The 15,850-nt window shown below is 39.3% G+C and overlaps 2 protein-coding genes across 5 annotated transcripts in view; one reads left to right on the forward strand and one right to left on the reverse strand.

Moving 5' to 3' along the window:
- Window positions 1-15,850, reverse strand: part of IQGAP2 (IQ motif containing GTPase activating protein 2) — a 229,770-nt gene that overhangs the window by 63,814 nt on the left and 150,106 nt on the right. For all 4 annotated transcript variants that reach the window (XM_073344187.2, XM_073344188.1, XM_073344186.1 and 1 more), the window contains 2 exons: window positions 13,351-13,514; window positions 4,145-4,235 (listed from right to left, as the gene is read on the reverse strand). In XM_073344187.2, the coding sequence (XP_073200288.1) occupies window positions 4,145-4,235; window positions 13,351-13,514 (255 nt within the window). The remainder of the gene's footprint in view (window positions 1-4,144; window positions 4,236-13,350; window positions 13,515-15,850) is intronic.
- F2RL2 (coagulation factor II thrombin receptor like 2) lies at window positions 7,369-10,813 on the forward strand. Its single transcript, XM_073344192.2, has 2 exons — window positions 7,369-7,634; window positions 9,707-10,813. Exons 1-2 carry the CDS (start codon window positions 7,571-7,573, stop codon window positions 10,795-10,797), a joined length of 1,155 nt encoding a protein of 384 aa, XP_073200293.1. The 5' UTR covers window positions 7,369-7,570; the 3' UTR covers window positions 10,798-10,813.

Here is a 15,850-nt window from a genome sequence, read left to right on the forward strand (position 1 = left end):
ATTGGCAGCATCCCAGGCCATCTGGAGGGAGCCCTTTACCACTGCCTTCCCTTCCAGGATTGTGGCAAACTCTTGGTCAAGGTCCTGTGGCAAAGCTTCCTTAAACTGGTTGAGGGAGTCCCGCAGATTAAAGTTATACTTCCCCAACAAGGCTTCGTGGTTGGACACCTGAAACTGGCCATTGAATAAATTTTCCTTCCAAAAAAGTCCAGTCTCTGGGCATCCTTACTCTTAGGTGTGGCACTCATCTGACCCTGCCTGTCCCTTTTGTTGGCTGCCAATACAACCAGTGACCCAGGGGGTGGGTGCATATAAACATATTCAAACCCCTTAGTGGAGACCATGTTTCTTTTCTGCCCATTTGGAAGTGGGCAGAATGGATGAGAGGCTTTGCCACTGCACCTTAGCAATCCTGAGAACCCCTTCATGGGCTGGCAGTGAGACCCGGGCTGCGACTGCAGCCAACAGCATGCCAAAGAGGGTGTCCGACTGCTCTGCCAGCTCCTCTGCCTCCAGTCTCGTGTCGGAAGCCACCCTTTTGCGTAGGGCCCAGTGCCCCTTAAAGTCATTGGGAGGGCTGGCATGGGAGGTGCCCACCACCGCCTCGTTTGGCAATGAAGACACCACGGGAGAGGGGCTGGGGCACCTTCCCACTCTGGGGATGGCTCCCTTGGCATTTGCACTTGCTCTTCCAACCCCATGTCAGAGTCTGCACAGTGTTCCAAGCCCGGTGCCAGTGGTACACGGCCCAAGGGTTCCAATAAGGTCATTGGGCTGGCCAATGGCCCAGCTGCCATGCGGCCCCCATAGGTGCCCTGCTGATCTCCAGAGCCGAAGAAGATCAGTGTTTCTTTGGCGAGGGGTTTAACTCCTGCTCCGACTCAGACCAGTCACCTTCTGGAGACCATGGTGGGGCTGGGGAGGCTTGAGTCTGGCGGGGGACCAGTGCCTGGAAGGCAGCAACCAACGCCTTTCCAAGGAACAGTGCTGGGGTGATGGGGACTCGTACCGTGGCAGTGAATGGTCTTGCACCAGTGAAGATCGATGCGTTGAGGGCCATCTAAGGGATGAGGACCTGTGCTGAGGCATTTGCAGGTGGGAGGCAGGCCGGTACCTGGAATACGGAGACTGGTGCCTTGAATCAGGTGATCCACATGAACACGGTGCCAGGGATCTGGGCCATCTGGCCGGTGATCAAGGCTGCAGAGTCGGGATTCATGGCTGCATAGCCAGGGAACTATGACTCTGCTCTGGGGACCTGCAGTGCTCCACTGTCCTTTGAAGTGGCCCCATGACTAGCTTGGTCTTGAGTTGAGGGACCTTAGCCACACCTGCTGCCAGGCATGGCATAGGCCCACCGGAAGGCCCTAGCTGCCTGGAAGGCCTTGGGCATCGAATGCACTAGTAGGTGCAGGGGATCCCCTACCACTCCCAGGAGTTGGAGGCGGATCCTGGGTGGGCTGGGGGGTCCAGCCAGAGTGGTACCCCCTTGTAGCTCCAGGGCAGGTATATGGCCTGAACTGGCTTTTTTAGCCAACACCCTGCCCCCTTCCCCTCCTTGGTCTGTGCCGGGGAGCCATGTTGCTTCTTCTATCGTTTCTTGGGCAGCAGCGAGGGGGAACTGTGCCAAGAGGAACCCGGTGCCGGTGGGGTGCTCTGCACCGATGCCGGGTGAAGTGCAGCCTCCTGAGGAGGGCCTTTAGATGGATGTCCTGCTCTTTCTGAGTCTTCGGTTGAAGGTTTTCACAGATTCTGCACTTCTCCTTTATGTGCGACTCTCCCAAGCACTTCAAGAAGCTGCTATGGGGGTCACTGACAGGCATAGGCCTGTTGCAGGATGATTACGATTTGAAGCCCGGGGAAACGGGGCATGCTCCATCCTGGGGCAAAGTTCCTGCTGAGACTAACCTATGAACACTTAACTCTAAATCACTAAAGTACTAACAACTATATACAAAGAGACAGTCAATGGGCTGTTAGAAACCGCTATCCTCTTGTAAGGCAAGAGGAAGGTGCTTCAGCCAACCATCAGGGGTGATAAGAAGGAACTGAGAGAGTGTAGGGCTAGCGGCACCTCATACCAACTCATGAGCGTGGCACTCCAGAGGGCGCCACAGCTGGTCCTTTGGAAATTTTTGCCTCAGCGGTATCCAACAACTGTGCAAGTGGGCGTGTGCACACTAAAATGGAATCAATATGAGCAAGCACTCGAAGAACAGAATAACACAAATTATTTCAAAGCAAGTTACTCTATTCTAAACTGATTGAGACATGAACATAGTATAGTTAAAAATAAATAAGTGTGAATAGCAGCAAAATCCTAGTTATACAGATACAGATGAAAGAATGCTCCACAAATTGCACTATGTGGCCAGTTGACAGAGATTAGAAATAACCTGAAATGCGACTGAAAATAATTTTTCATAAGGCAAATGACACTTAAGCTTTCCATAGTACTTGAAAGTGGTCTTTGTGGAGAAAACTTAAGAAAAAGCAGGAGGAAGTCTATCAAAATATTTAGAAGTTATTCTTTTGATACACTAAGGCCTGGTCTACACTGGGGGTGGGGCGCGAGCTAAGTTGGTCTAAGTTACACAGCTTAACCTACAAAAATAGCGTAGCTGAAGTCAACATATTTAGAGCTACTTACCGTGGTTTCTTCACTGCGGTAGGTCAACTGCTGCCGCTCCCCCGTCAACTCCACCTCTGCTTCTCGCTCTGGTGGAGTATCAGAGTCAACGGGAGATTGTTCGATTTATCGTGTCTTCACTAGAGGTGATAAATCTACCCCCGGTAGATCGATCGCTCCAGAGGTAAGTGCAGACATACCCTCAGTATTAAAATTATAGTAATGGGCTAAACTGAGCTATTATATGAAAGCTTTAAATACAGTACTTCTATCAACCACAAAAGTACAGGACAAATCAGAATAAATAAAGCCTATCAAGTCAGTCAAAATACTGCAAGAATTAAGTAAAAATATTGACTAAAACTATCTAAAAATATGGAAGCTTCACCCTAAAATGCCATTTAAGTCTCTTTGGCTGGGGGAAGTTTGACTGTAAGGGATTTACTGTGCCAAAGAGTGACCAAAGTGCATTTCACATTACCAAGAGATTCGAGATTTAATTTAAAAAAAAGCCTTTTTCAGCACATTCTGTATGTTCAGGAATAGAACCGTAAAGAAAGAGTCCCTTCAAGACATTTCTCACACAGCATTTCCATATGTTTGTCAAAAAACTGATGTTCTTGTTTCTAGTTGAGTCTTTCACTACTGTGGAGCATTCTCAATTTGGAATTCCAGTACAGTTTGCACAAGTATTTATAAATCCTTCAGATTTGTTTGTACTCTGTCTTCTAAAAAGTTTTGACATTATACATACCCTGGGTTCAATAGCATAACCAACTTTTCTTATGCTACCATCTTTTTACAGATTTAAAGAAAACTGTTGCATTATGAATTGAAATAATTGTCATTTAGCCACCAAAAAAGCTTTTCTTTTTTTCTTTTTTTTTTTAAATACTTTGAAAAATTAAAGCATGTGACGAAGCTGGAGAATTTACTGGCATTTGTTAAGAGGCATTGTTATGAAATAAGAAATCTGACTAACCAAGGCTGTAACCATGTAGGAATTCAGTCTTGCAACATAGGTCAGGACTTCGACTTATACACAGGGCTCCTTTCAAATGTTTTCTACCACCACATAGAAACTTGTCAAACAAGTAAAATCTCTCATATGAAATGCTTCACTTGTCTCATTCCCTCCTTGAATCTATTTTCATATCTATGCAAGGGAGATTAATATACTGTATTTCATCAGCTCTGTGAAAATGTATTATTAGCATTCGAAACCTTTGCTCTTTTATTACTTCGGGCAATACTAATTTCCAAAATTACTAAAGACACAAGGACAACTGTTTTGGATAGATCTAATTACATTATTTTACATTTAATTCTTATTTTAAAACATCCTCAATCTTACTGTAATGAAAAAAGTATATTTTGTTTTCCTAAAAATAATTTACTGTAACTTAACTTAGCCAACATATTGAAGTGTACATGAATAAAAAGAGTTAAAAATCTGGTCTCTTTATCCTGGAAAAAAAAAAAGGTATTTCAATGTAGATTCAGCTTGATACTTACAATTTGCTGCTTTTTCTATATTCCTATTAGCATCACTGATTCCTTTTTGTATCTCATCTAGCCAGAGAACTGCTGACTCATCATGAGATTCCTGGGAGAGAGGAATAGAGAAATATTTATACATAAAATACAATTAGTCAAACTCAGTCTGAAAACACACATTATTAAAGCTTCATTAGATAGAAAGCCCCTCAAAGTCTGAGGACACTAAACCTAATCTGACTGTATTGAACCTAGCAATGAACAAATTAAAAAAAAATCACAGAAAAAAGATGCATCCGATGAAGTGAGCTGTAGCTCACGAAAGCTTATGCTCAAATAAATTGGTTAGTTGCTAAGGTGCCACAAGTACTCCTTTTCTTTTTATAGAAAAAAGCTAAAGTTTAGATAACATACTTTTCTTCAGCACAGTAAGTATATGTTCACCAAAATGCAAAATTCCATTTAACATGTGAAAGTTTGGATAGTAGTTTTATTCTACTGAAGACAGACCTAGATTTCTGAACAGAGTTAATTGAGTGACAATTCAGTTTCCATAATTCACCAGTAAACAGAGGAACAGGCGCATTCAGTAAGACCATCAGACAGCAATAGGATTCCTCAAGGACATGGCATCAATCCAATAGAAGGTTACAAATAGTTAACTTTTCTTTCAAAGCTCTTCATTGGAAATCATACATATGTACAGACAAGTAAAAAGACAAAAATATCAGTATGAACTTTCACACAGAAAGAGCTCAGATTTACTAATGCGAAGATTGCTTTAATTCCTGAATTTTTTGAAACATGAAGTACATACCAGGGCAGGCATTATTTTTATAACTACAGACTATCTAATTCTACCTCATACGCAAGACAAGCCAAATTTTCAAAAACAGCTTATTTTGTGTGCTTCAAATTTGCAGTCCGAACTTAGGCATTTGGAGGTTTAAGTGCCTAAATATACAGACAAACTGAAGTAAATAACTGCAGGCATGATTTAACATGCAGAATCGTGAGCACAAAAGAAGAGACCCTAGTAATGTCAGACTGAAGTTAAGCTCAGTTAAGGTGTTTCTAGTGCATTCATCACTTAAGTAACTGTACACCAGAAAACTGGGATTTTGTTTTTCCCCCCGCAATCTCAAAGAATGGCACAATTTCTAGCACACAAGTCTTAAATTAATGCCTGGGATATCAGAGAAGTAGTAAAGCCAGAGGACACTACTGCCAAAACCAACTTAAAAGTGCTAGATGCTATCGCAGGGAAGACTGATTTAGGAGGTACTTAAATGGTCTTATTCAGTGTTCAGGAATCAAAGTCCACACCTATTAACAACTAACTGGAAAGCAATGTTACAGTGTCAGCAGTTGGTTTGGAGGACAGTCAACCTCTCACTGCAGAAGTAAATTGCTTCCATTGCTCAATGAAGATACATATGGTAACTGCTAATAAAAAAATTGAAAATTTTCATGTAACACAGGGAGACTTTCCATAGAGAAACACAAAAGCACGAGTTACATTAGATTATGAAACCCATAAATGTCACTTTAGCAAAGACATAAAATTGTACAAATATATGCCTATAAAAAATGAAAGTGAGGAAAATGTCACAGAGGGATGGAATGCTAAGATAGCCTATTGAGTGGTGAATTAGTTTGATGGTGGATCTCAGTGTTTTAATTTATTTTATTTCAAGCCAAAACCCAAATGAATCTGTACTTTGCGAATGTAACGGTAATGAGAGGAGAGAGGATGTGTAAAAGCTCTTTCATTAGAAAAGTGGAACAGATATGTGTGTGGTAAGTGTGACAAGAATGTAACTATCCATGAACACATGAATGTTTTTGCATTGGCATTTACACATGAATTTTCTTATAGTAAACTGCATTTGATTCCAATTATAACAGTGGGGAAGAGTACAAACTGATGCAGAAAAAGCATTTGTGAACACAATTTGCATTTCAGGTCACTTTTCCCACCATTTTTGAGCCTTAAACAGCAGGAACAAAAAGTCAACTCCTTTTCTTAAGTTAGTGTAATTTTTCTCTCTCCTTCCTTCTCCTCCCCAAGTTTGCTATGAGGATTTACAGAGGAAACACCTGTAAGCTTGCAGAACACTTTACTGCTTGCTTATTTTCTTATAAAAAACTACAATACAACAGTCTCACATTAGTCTCACAATATTTTAATTCTGGCATCAGGTTCAAAGATCTTCCATCCAAACAATAAACTTTTTAATTAAACTCAAAATACACTTCACTTCCCAAACTGTCAAGTTAGGCACAAGCTATGCAGGAGGACAAAAATTTCAGAACAGAAATGCCTTACAAATATGATCGGAATCAATTATACCTCACACTCATTGTGAGGTGTATGTTGCAGCTATTACAAATCAAAATTACTTTGTTCAGAGTATTATTAAAGGGTGAGTCAGTACTAAGAGTCACTAAACTTCAGCTGGAACCTCGGGACTGCGGAGGGAGGCATGGAATATTTTAACTCCCCAGGATCTCAGATTTTTTCAGAATTATTATAATGCTGGTAAGCATACGGCTCCTGCGCCAGGTAATAATTTGTTATTCTAATCTTACCAGTAAGTTAGAAGCCAGCCAATGTTGCTAAGACATTTTGAAGTTGTCTGCTGGAAGCTAGTCACTCATCATGTGACACATAGGAAACTTTAAAAAATAATTTGTGTAAAGTTTCCTAAAGATGTAGACTGGTCAGGGACAGGAACTGTTTAAACAAAGCAGATGGGACAGGGCAGACAGCCTACAGACCACTGTCAATTGGTAACTGATAGGCAGATGACAAGATAGAGCAGAACCCACCTAGTCTGTGTGAAACATGGTTGTATCTATTGTTACCTCATCCTCCCTTCCCCATCCCTGCCAACACCATGCATTTGTTTCCTCTTGTAATTAACCAAGTTTGTAAGCCTTTAGGAGATCGACTTTCTTTTTACTACATCTCTGTACATATTAGCTCAACAGGGGTCTGATCTTTGATTGGGGACTCCAGGTGTCAAACACTTTGTGAATATTCTAAGCAGAAATATTTTCTTCTGAATATTTTTATGTACAAATTCCAACAAAGTACAGAAAGACCTTAAAAAAAAAAAAAAAAAAAAACCAAATAACTACCCCTCTTCATGCTCATGGTAAATTAGGAGTTAAATTACAGAAGTTAAAGTAATTTAATCTCTTCCGTATCAGCCAGAGGTTGAAACTGAGTCATGTATATTTACACATTCAGATGTCACACCCTATTGCTGTACTAGAGAAAGAACAAACTAGTTAGTTACTATAGATCCTGTACACACAGAATGCTTCTGGATGGCAGACGTAAAACTCCAAGGTCTTTCACGCAAAAAACTGGATTTAAAAACCTTTTCAACTGAATTAAAGAGGCTTTATTTTTCCAACTGGATTTAACTTGCAACAATGAAAACATTGGTCTTAATTATAACTGGATTACTGTCTCTGTCCTCAAGTCTACAGCAAAGAGGTAAGCCCTCCGGTTCTAGTTGTATTTTATATTATCTGTATATTTCAGTGGTACCATGAGCATTGTGCTTATCTTTTAGATGCTTTTGTCAGCTACAAGTACCCTCAGCAGGCTGATGCACCACATCAGCTGAGGCAGATTTTGATTGCTCTATTTCTCCCCACAGTGGCCTTTGATAGTTTTGCTAATTGACAAAAAAAAGGCAATTGTTTTTGTGTTTACTGAAATGTGATTTCCTACATAATGCACTTCCTCTACAGTACTTGTTCCTACAGTGATGTGACAGTACTGAATTTGTGGGATCACACCCTCTGCGTAGAAAGAGGGCATCATAAATACAGGATTAACACTTCCAAGAAGGTACCACTAGAAGGAAAAAACTCAGTTGATGGGGGGGAGGGGGGTAAATTTGTATCCTAAATACCTAGGGAAAGTCACCATTCCAAAACATTGGGCCTAAATCAGAATCTCACTGGAGACTCTGGGAAAAACACAATGATTTCAGTGGGAGCAGAACTAGGCATTTTCTATGAAGATTAATTGTTTTTGTATTTATTTATTTAAAAAATGCTGACACCCGTCTCTTTAAAGGGCAGCCATGCCCAGAGATGTGACTAAAAATAGCACAGTCTTACTCAAATCTGCTACCTATGCACACTCTATCATGGCTGCCCATTCTAACCGTCTGCAATGCCTCGACCTATGTGATATTTCCTGTATATTTTTTTTATCCAGAAGAAATTAGTTATGTCACGTTAGGACAAAGACTAGGATTCAAAGATTCAGACAGGACTGCTCTACATCTTACAGTTTGTTCAGAATTCTGGAGCTAGGATTCTAATTATACCAATAGCAAAAACTTTATTATGGCTACATGATTCAAGTGAAAGATGTTATATAGGTACAAAGTAGGATTATTATTGTTTTGCACACTTTTGGTATTAGCACTTCTTTACAAAATTCTATGCTAAGCCTTATCAGGATTGCTGACATTAGGAGAAGAGGCTAAATATGCCCATTAATCTTCGTCTAAATAGTAAGAGAATATTTACTTTAGTGACATTTTCAGAGTTATCTGCAAAAGTGTAATGAATTGCAAGCAAGTAAATCAATAGCTACCATCATAGCACCTTTCACATACATATTTTTTCTTTTTCAAAGCACTTTGCACAGTAAGGATAACCACATGGTGGAACTGAAGCAGACAGATTTGCCAGCTGTAGAATCAGAAATAAAACACAGATGATCAGCTCCATTTTCAGTACTTAAGACTAAAGCTACCCTGCCCCATAACAATGGAGAGTAATAGCTATATCATTCGTTTCAGAGTAGCATTGCTTCTTCATGCTAACAGAAGGGAATCTGGTTTGCCTTCTGAGCCAAGAGGTAAAGAGCAGAGTAGCTAGTTTTTTTGTTTTGTTTTAAAGAAAGGGTGGGGACAAGCCTCTTAGGTGTTTGAATACCATATAAGGAAGATTTTGTATGTAAAGATAAAGGGCAAACATTTCTACGTATAGTTCTAATTTGAAAAATGGGTATGTAAAAATGGCACCATCTTATTCAACGTATTTGCCTTTTACATAGTCATATGTGCTTGCTTAAGTGACAAAAGTTTCTGTTTATTATTCCTGTTTGCACTGCTGAGCCAACAGTTCAGGGCATGCGAATCAACAATTATATTCCCTCTTTGTACATCAGCATGGTTAATCAATTTCAAGAAGTTACACCTGTGAAAATCCACTAGCGACATGAGGTTGCACAGATGTCATAAGCATAATTCTGTCATCAAAAAATGATGATTATTCTTAAAACAGAAAGACTGCAGCTTGCTCAAGTCCAGCTGAGTATTCAGGGCTGAGAGTCCATTTATAAATAAAATTATGAGGGGTTTGCCATACCACACGATACAGAAATTGGAGACACCACAGTACCCCACAATGCCATTTTTATAGAATCATTCTTCAGATTAGAGCTGCACTAATTTCTCTCAGAAAAAAGGTATACATCATGACTCTGTCCAGAGTTTTATGTTTTATCTTACGTTTTAGTTGTTTTCTTTTTTTAAATCTTAGATTCTAAACATGGTGAGAACAGCTCCACAAGTCAAGATGTGCCTGATATTAAGACCTTTCATGGAATGCCACAAGGGACTTACGATTATATTCCCCCTTCTGATATAGAAGGCTGGACAAAGACTGTTCATAACAAAGAACGCAAATGCTCTTCAGGGAAGTCAAATGGCTCAATTCTGAAAGTCAGCAATACCACAATGGAGTACCTTAGTAGTTCTTTGAGCACCAAACTAGTACCTGCAACATATATTCTTGTAGTTTTATTAGGTGTGCCATCAAATGCCATCACTCTGTGGATGCTGTTTTTCAGAATCAGATCTGTTTGTACTGCCATCTTCTATACAAATTTAGCCATATCAGATTTTCTATTCTGTATCATACTGCCATTCAAGATAGCATACCATCTCAATGGAAACAACTGGATATTTGGAGAAATAATGTGCCGAACTACGACTGCCATTTTCTATGGCAATATGTATTGCTCCATTCTACTCCTCATGTGCATCAGCATCAGTCGTTATGTGGCTATTGTTCATCCGTTCACCTACAAAAGTCTACCAAAGCGTACCTATGCAACACTAGTATGTGGCATTGTGTGGACAATTGTTTTCCTGTACATGCTGCCATTCTGCATAATGAAGCAAAGCTACTACTTGGAACAATTAAATATCTTTACCTGCCACGATGTACATAATGCTTGTGAAACTTTATCACCATTCCAATTCTACTACTTCATCTCTTTAGCAATCTTTGGATTTGTAATACCACTGACCATTATTATTTTTTGTTACATCTCAATTATTCAAACACTCAATACTTATGACCAGAAGTGGTTTTGGTATGTTAAAATAAGTCTCTTGATCCTTATGATTTTTGCCATTTGCTTCACACCAAGTAACATCATACTTATTGTCCATCATGTTAATTACTACTACAACAAAACAGATGGCTTGTATTTTTTCTATCTTATTGCTTTATCTCTAAGCAGTTTAAACAGTTGCCTTGATCCATTCCTTTACTATCTGACATCCAAAATCAGAGAGCAATCCAATGTTTATCTCACAATGGTTAAAATATCCAGAGAAGAATGAGCTAAATTAAATGTCCAACATTTTTATTTTGTGACAGATATATACATGTCTGATAATTCATCAAAATAAAAAACACACTCCTCAATTAACTATTGTTTTATAAATTCCAATTGGTCTTTTTTAATGAAAAAAGAAAGAAGCAGTTCAAAAGCATCTTCTTAAGATTTACATGCTTCCAAATTTTATGTTAAAAAGACTTCTAAAAATACAGCTTTGCCAACTCTTGCAATTTTACCACAAGTCTTGGTGCTGTTCTTGAAACCACTGCTCCTGATTCAGGTGAGAACCTGTTTTCATTTTTAAAAAAATATTAAGTTTCTAGCCCTCACTGCTATGGAGAAAGGCCCAAATAGGTGAACCCTAAAAGCTCCAACAGCAGAAGGCAAATAAGACTCAAATGGTATTTTTAACCCAGTATCACTATTTTTGAAAACTTTGGGTTGGCTACCCTGAAAATACCTAATACCACTAACTTATGATCAATGTGTAGCAATGCGGATTTCTATCTTGCCCTCTATAGAAACACTTTCACTTTTGAAGTGCAGTACGAAGAAAAGCGACTTATAGGCTGCAACTGTGTGCGAACTGGGCCACAGGTGGCCCACAGGTTGAGGACCACTGTACTGGAGTAATGAAAATCAGGTACAGTCCAACCTAATACTTGCAAATCAGACACTTGCTTTTAACCTCCACATCTCTTACTTAAAAGGATGACAATTAAATTGTAGGTAACATCTGCTTATATGAACAGGAGCTCTTCTGGGTGGGGGGAGGGGCAAGGGCGGTGAGTATGCTGCATTTTATTGAACTTTGGTTTTGCCAATAAAAGGCCAAATAAAATAAAAAATGGCTGAAGAAACTGAATATAGTCTTCTCTGTTTAAAAAGAAGACAACTTAAAATCACATCTGTCTAAAAATGTTTACCTGCCACTGTTACAAGCAACACCTAAAATTACTGTAATTTATGAGACTGAGTACATTGCGTTCTCAAATACGTACCTTTTTAAAAAAAGGTTTCACTCTTTCCTTTGCAGTAATTAGTGATTTGGGTTGCTTTTTTGAGAGTTTTTCCACAGAGCAAAAGGAGAGAAAAAGCACATTTAAAGTAGCAGAGAAAGGACTTCAAAAAGCAAGAAAAGAAGATAGGGCTTGTCTACACTTACTGTGGATCGATGCTATGGCAATCGATCCACCGGGGTGTCGATTTAGCGGGTCTAGTGAAGACCCATTTAATTGACTGCCGATCACTGTCCTGTCGACTCCAATAGTCCACCAGAATGAGAAACATAAGGTAAGTTGATGGGAGAGTTTCTCGTGTAGACACTGCAATAAGTCGAACTAAGCTACATCAACTCCAGCTATGTTATTCATGTAGCTAGAGTTGTGTAACTTAGGTTGACTTAACTCCACAATGTAGATCTGCCCATAGAAGGGGGACAGTAGGTCAGCTGTAAGTACTTGAAAATTACATTCAGTGCCTTTTTAAGATGACTAAATTTTAAGCTGAATACTCTTAAAATTTCTTGTCCTGAACTACGATGAAGTTTTTAATCAGAATACCCCCATAATTTATAAGAATTGGGACAAGTGAAAGGTTTACTTCAAAAGCCAATACAACTTCCATAAAACATTAAGACCTGCCCTCATTGTAGTTACTGCAGATGGCCAGATAAGTATTTATATATGCTGCTATAAACTAAGTACCATGCAGAAAAAGCTCCCATAATTTAGCTTAGGAATGTACAGCATGATTGACATACAGTACTTGAGAATACATTTTAAACACTTTGCCAAAAGCTATAGTTAATCTTGTGTTCAATTACATTCTGAAAGCAGTTATGCTCATCTGTTTACAATCCCTAAAATTGATGCTAGCCAAGGCACAGCTTTATGTGGAAGCCCACATTTGTATCCCACTAAGATGGTTTAACCTAAGTAGCATATCAGGAAGACAATCAGCAAGCTGTAATATTATGACCCCAAAAAAAAAAAAAAAAAAAAGAATGGTGTCAAAGCTAAAGGGATCATAAAGACCATAAAAAAACCAAGTTTACTTTTAAGCAATGTGAGGGTCCAGGAAGGAGTAATTTCCAGGAATTTCTTTTGAAAACTGTCAATGCTTCAACCCTCCCATTAGTGACAAAAGCCTCAGCTTTCCTTCTAGCTGTGAAATACCCATCCATCCCTAGTCCCCAAAACAAGAGGCCAGATCTCCTGCTCAGCTCAGATAACCGCTTTAGCACAATTATGGCATAAATACCACATTCTTAAATATCTGAAGTGACCATGACAGGATGAGATAAAGTAAGAAACATCACGTGCACGATGACAAGCATGCACAACGGATTTTTTAAAACTAGCCCTAATAGATTTTATCCTCCCCAGCTCCCATTCACACTAAAAGTTTCAGTGGGAGGTGGAATTACTTAGCGCTCAGATAACATTTTAATTGGCATAGGAGAGAGACACCACAACCACTGCAAATACGGTGGGGAAAAAAACCCATACATTTAATAAACTGACAAGTATCAATGAGTCAATTGAGGTTCTACCTTGCATTTCTGCACTTTGGCATAGTGCAGAACATCTTGATAATGCCTTGCATTTGTTGGGTTCACATCCTGCAGTTTGACTGTAGGCAACAGCAGTGTTTCTAGAGTTTTCCCAGGATTGCCTTGGTCAATAGCTTCATTAATGTAGCTAATCGCAACAATTCCTAAGAAAAAAGGGAAATTAACGTTTAAAGATGTAATAACAGAAAAAGCCCAATCACATATCAGGTTTATTAAAAAAAGGATAGTGTCATAAATGAATAAGTGTGAACATCAAGTTATGGTAAGCAGCAGCAAATTCTAAAATCTTTCTTCTCAGATATTGGCAGCTCATGCCAAGCCAGCAAGTGAGACCAGATTTTTCCTCCTCTGACAGCCAAATTGTTTAACTGAATCTGATTTAAAAACAAAGAAAAAAAAACAAAAAACCCATATCCTTTTCTAAAAAGGAAAAATTTCCGCATTTCGTTCTACAGTAGGATGACCCATGTACATATCTTCAAACAAACAGACTCAACACCCGAGTGTAAAGGTCTGGGCTTGTTTGCATTGCAGTGCTCAAGTAATCATTCTGAAGTGATTTTCCTGTCTGACCGTTCCAAATAATTTAACATATTAGTTTTCCTAATACACATACATATTCTGACCCCTGAACTTGGAGATTATTATCTTTTCAAGTCATCAACATCACCACTTTAATGTCATGGAACAATTTATCTGGAACATGCATCTAAGTCAAACTTGGCTGCCTAAAGGAAAAATACCTTGGTTTTGAAAACTGCTGCACACCCATAGCTCCCACAGAATAACTGACCTATGGGGTGCCCAGCAGCTCTGAGAAAAGAAAAAAAATTTTTTAAGTGTATTTAGGTAGCTATCTTTAGCTAACTCAGTATAGAAATTGACCCTAGTTAACAGAAAGCACTGAAACACACTGTTCTGAGGGCTTTTCATAGAACCCCGTTACACCAAGTCTGACTGAGTATAAATTCTTGCGGATTGCTTTGCCATCACCTGTGACAGAGTGCATTCCAGTTGATGGCTGCCTGGGATCTGTTGAGGTTTTTCCATAGTGTGTATGTAAAACTGAACTGGTGAGGTCATAGTCATGTGACCTCACAAGGCCTTACCCTCTTAGGAGGCTGGCTATTCTTCAGGTGGATGTAAGCTGGGTTTTTTATGACAACCATGGGTGTACCACCAGTGAAGAAAGGGAATTTCTGCGCCCTGGGAAGCATGGCCTGATTTGGATGCAGCAAGTTTCAGAACGCTCTGTTGGTACTATGTACAGTTCCAGGCAGAGCTGCCCCCTGTCAGGCGGCAGTAGTAGAGCAATGCAATCTGAAAACAGCTACTATTCATTAGGACTAAAGTTGCTAACATGAGGCCCAAGTTTGAGACACCGAGCACCTCAAGTTTTATAGACTTAAAGCAGCACGGCATGTGCTTAACAGCCTGCCCCCCCCCGACACCAATCTGATTATGTAAAAAGGCAGACTATTTTAGTTACTGACAACCGCTCTGTTTGCCGAACACTACCCTTCTTTGCTGAAGTATACACATCACAGCTTGATGTTTTGTCAAAAAGACCATGCAGAAAAGCATTTGTCTAGCAGCAAAGGCGTTACACCATCCAAAACTCAATTCCCTGACACTTTTAAAGCCCAAATGTTTGAAACCCACTTAAGAAACATGCACTATTTTTCAACCTGGAAACATTTTAAGGCATACACTGCTAGATAATAATTTAGGATAAGAAAAAATAAGCACAATGAGCTTCTCTTTATATTACAAACATTTTGTTTTTTAAAGGAGAGCAGGAAAAGAATTGCTTTTGACACAGTTATGTACTGACTGCCCCCACTAAGGATTATGTGAGGGACATTCAAACACACAAAGCATGTAAAATGCCACCCGCTACCACCTTCCTCCCCCGCTACCATCTGAAAATTTTCTTTTACTTAACTTAGTCAATGAAGTCCCAAAATGAGATGAAGTACCAGAATTATTGGCCCAATATGAATACAGATGAACATAAGTCTAATTGTCATTTGCTAGAACTATGGCATTTGTGATGTCAGAGAAGTGATGTAGTCAGCAACCCCTTCAGTGAATCAGGAAACATCAAGAGGATTTCAGAGAGGTGAAAAAGGATTTAAAGACAGAAGAGGTATAATGCAAGTAACTACTGCATTGAATGCTCCCTTCTCTCCAGTCAACACTCTTCTGTGCTGAATGCCCCTGCTAGTCTTCGCTCAATTTTGTTTAAAATGAGATGACTATTTTAGTCCTCCTCTCTAGGATCATCATCAAGATGCTATGCTGGGGAACAGGAATTACTAATTTCAAATTTACTTAAACAAAAAAAACAAAAATCTTTGTTATAGGTCAAAATACAAATCTCTATTGTCTACTACAAAATAGAAACTCAATTACTTTTATAGCATACATTTTATTATGGTGTCTGATACACCTCTGTTCTCATTCGTAATTGCAGCTA

This window comes from Lepidochelys kempii, chromosome 5 (genome assembly GCF_965140285.1).
Source record: "Lepidochelys kempii isolate rLepKem1 chromosome 5, rLepKem1.hap1, whole genome shotgun sequence".
Classification (NCBI taxonomy): Eukaryota; Metazoa; Chordata; order Testudines; family Cheloniidae; genus Lepidochelys; species Lepidochelys kempii.

Excerpts from the sequence above, each read along its gene's own strand:
- F2RL2 (XM_073344192.2), top strand. The coding sequence starts at position 7,571 with ATGAAAACATTGGTCTTAATTATAACTGGATTACTGTCTCTGTCCTCA. Across the intron at positions 7,635-9,706 it reads CTCAAGTCTACAGCAAAGAG|ATTCTAAACATGGTGAGAAC; the intron begins GTAAGCCCTCCG and ends TTTAAATCTTAG.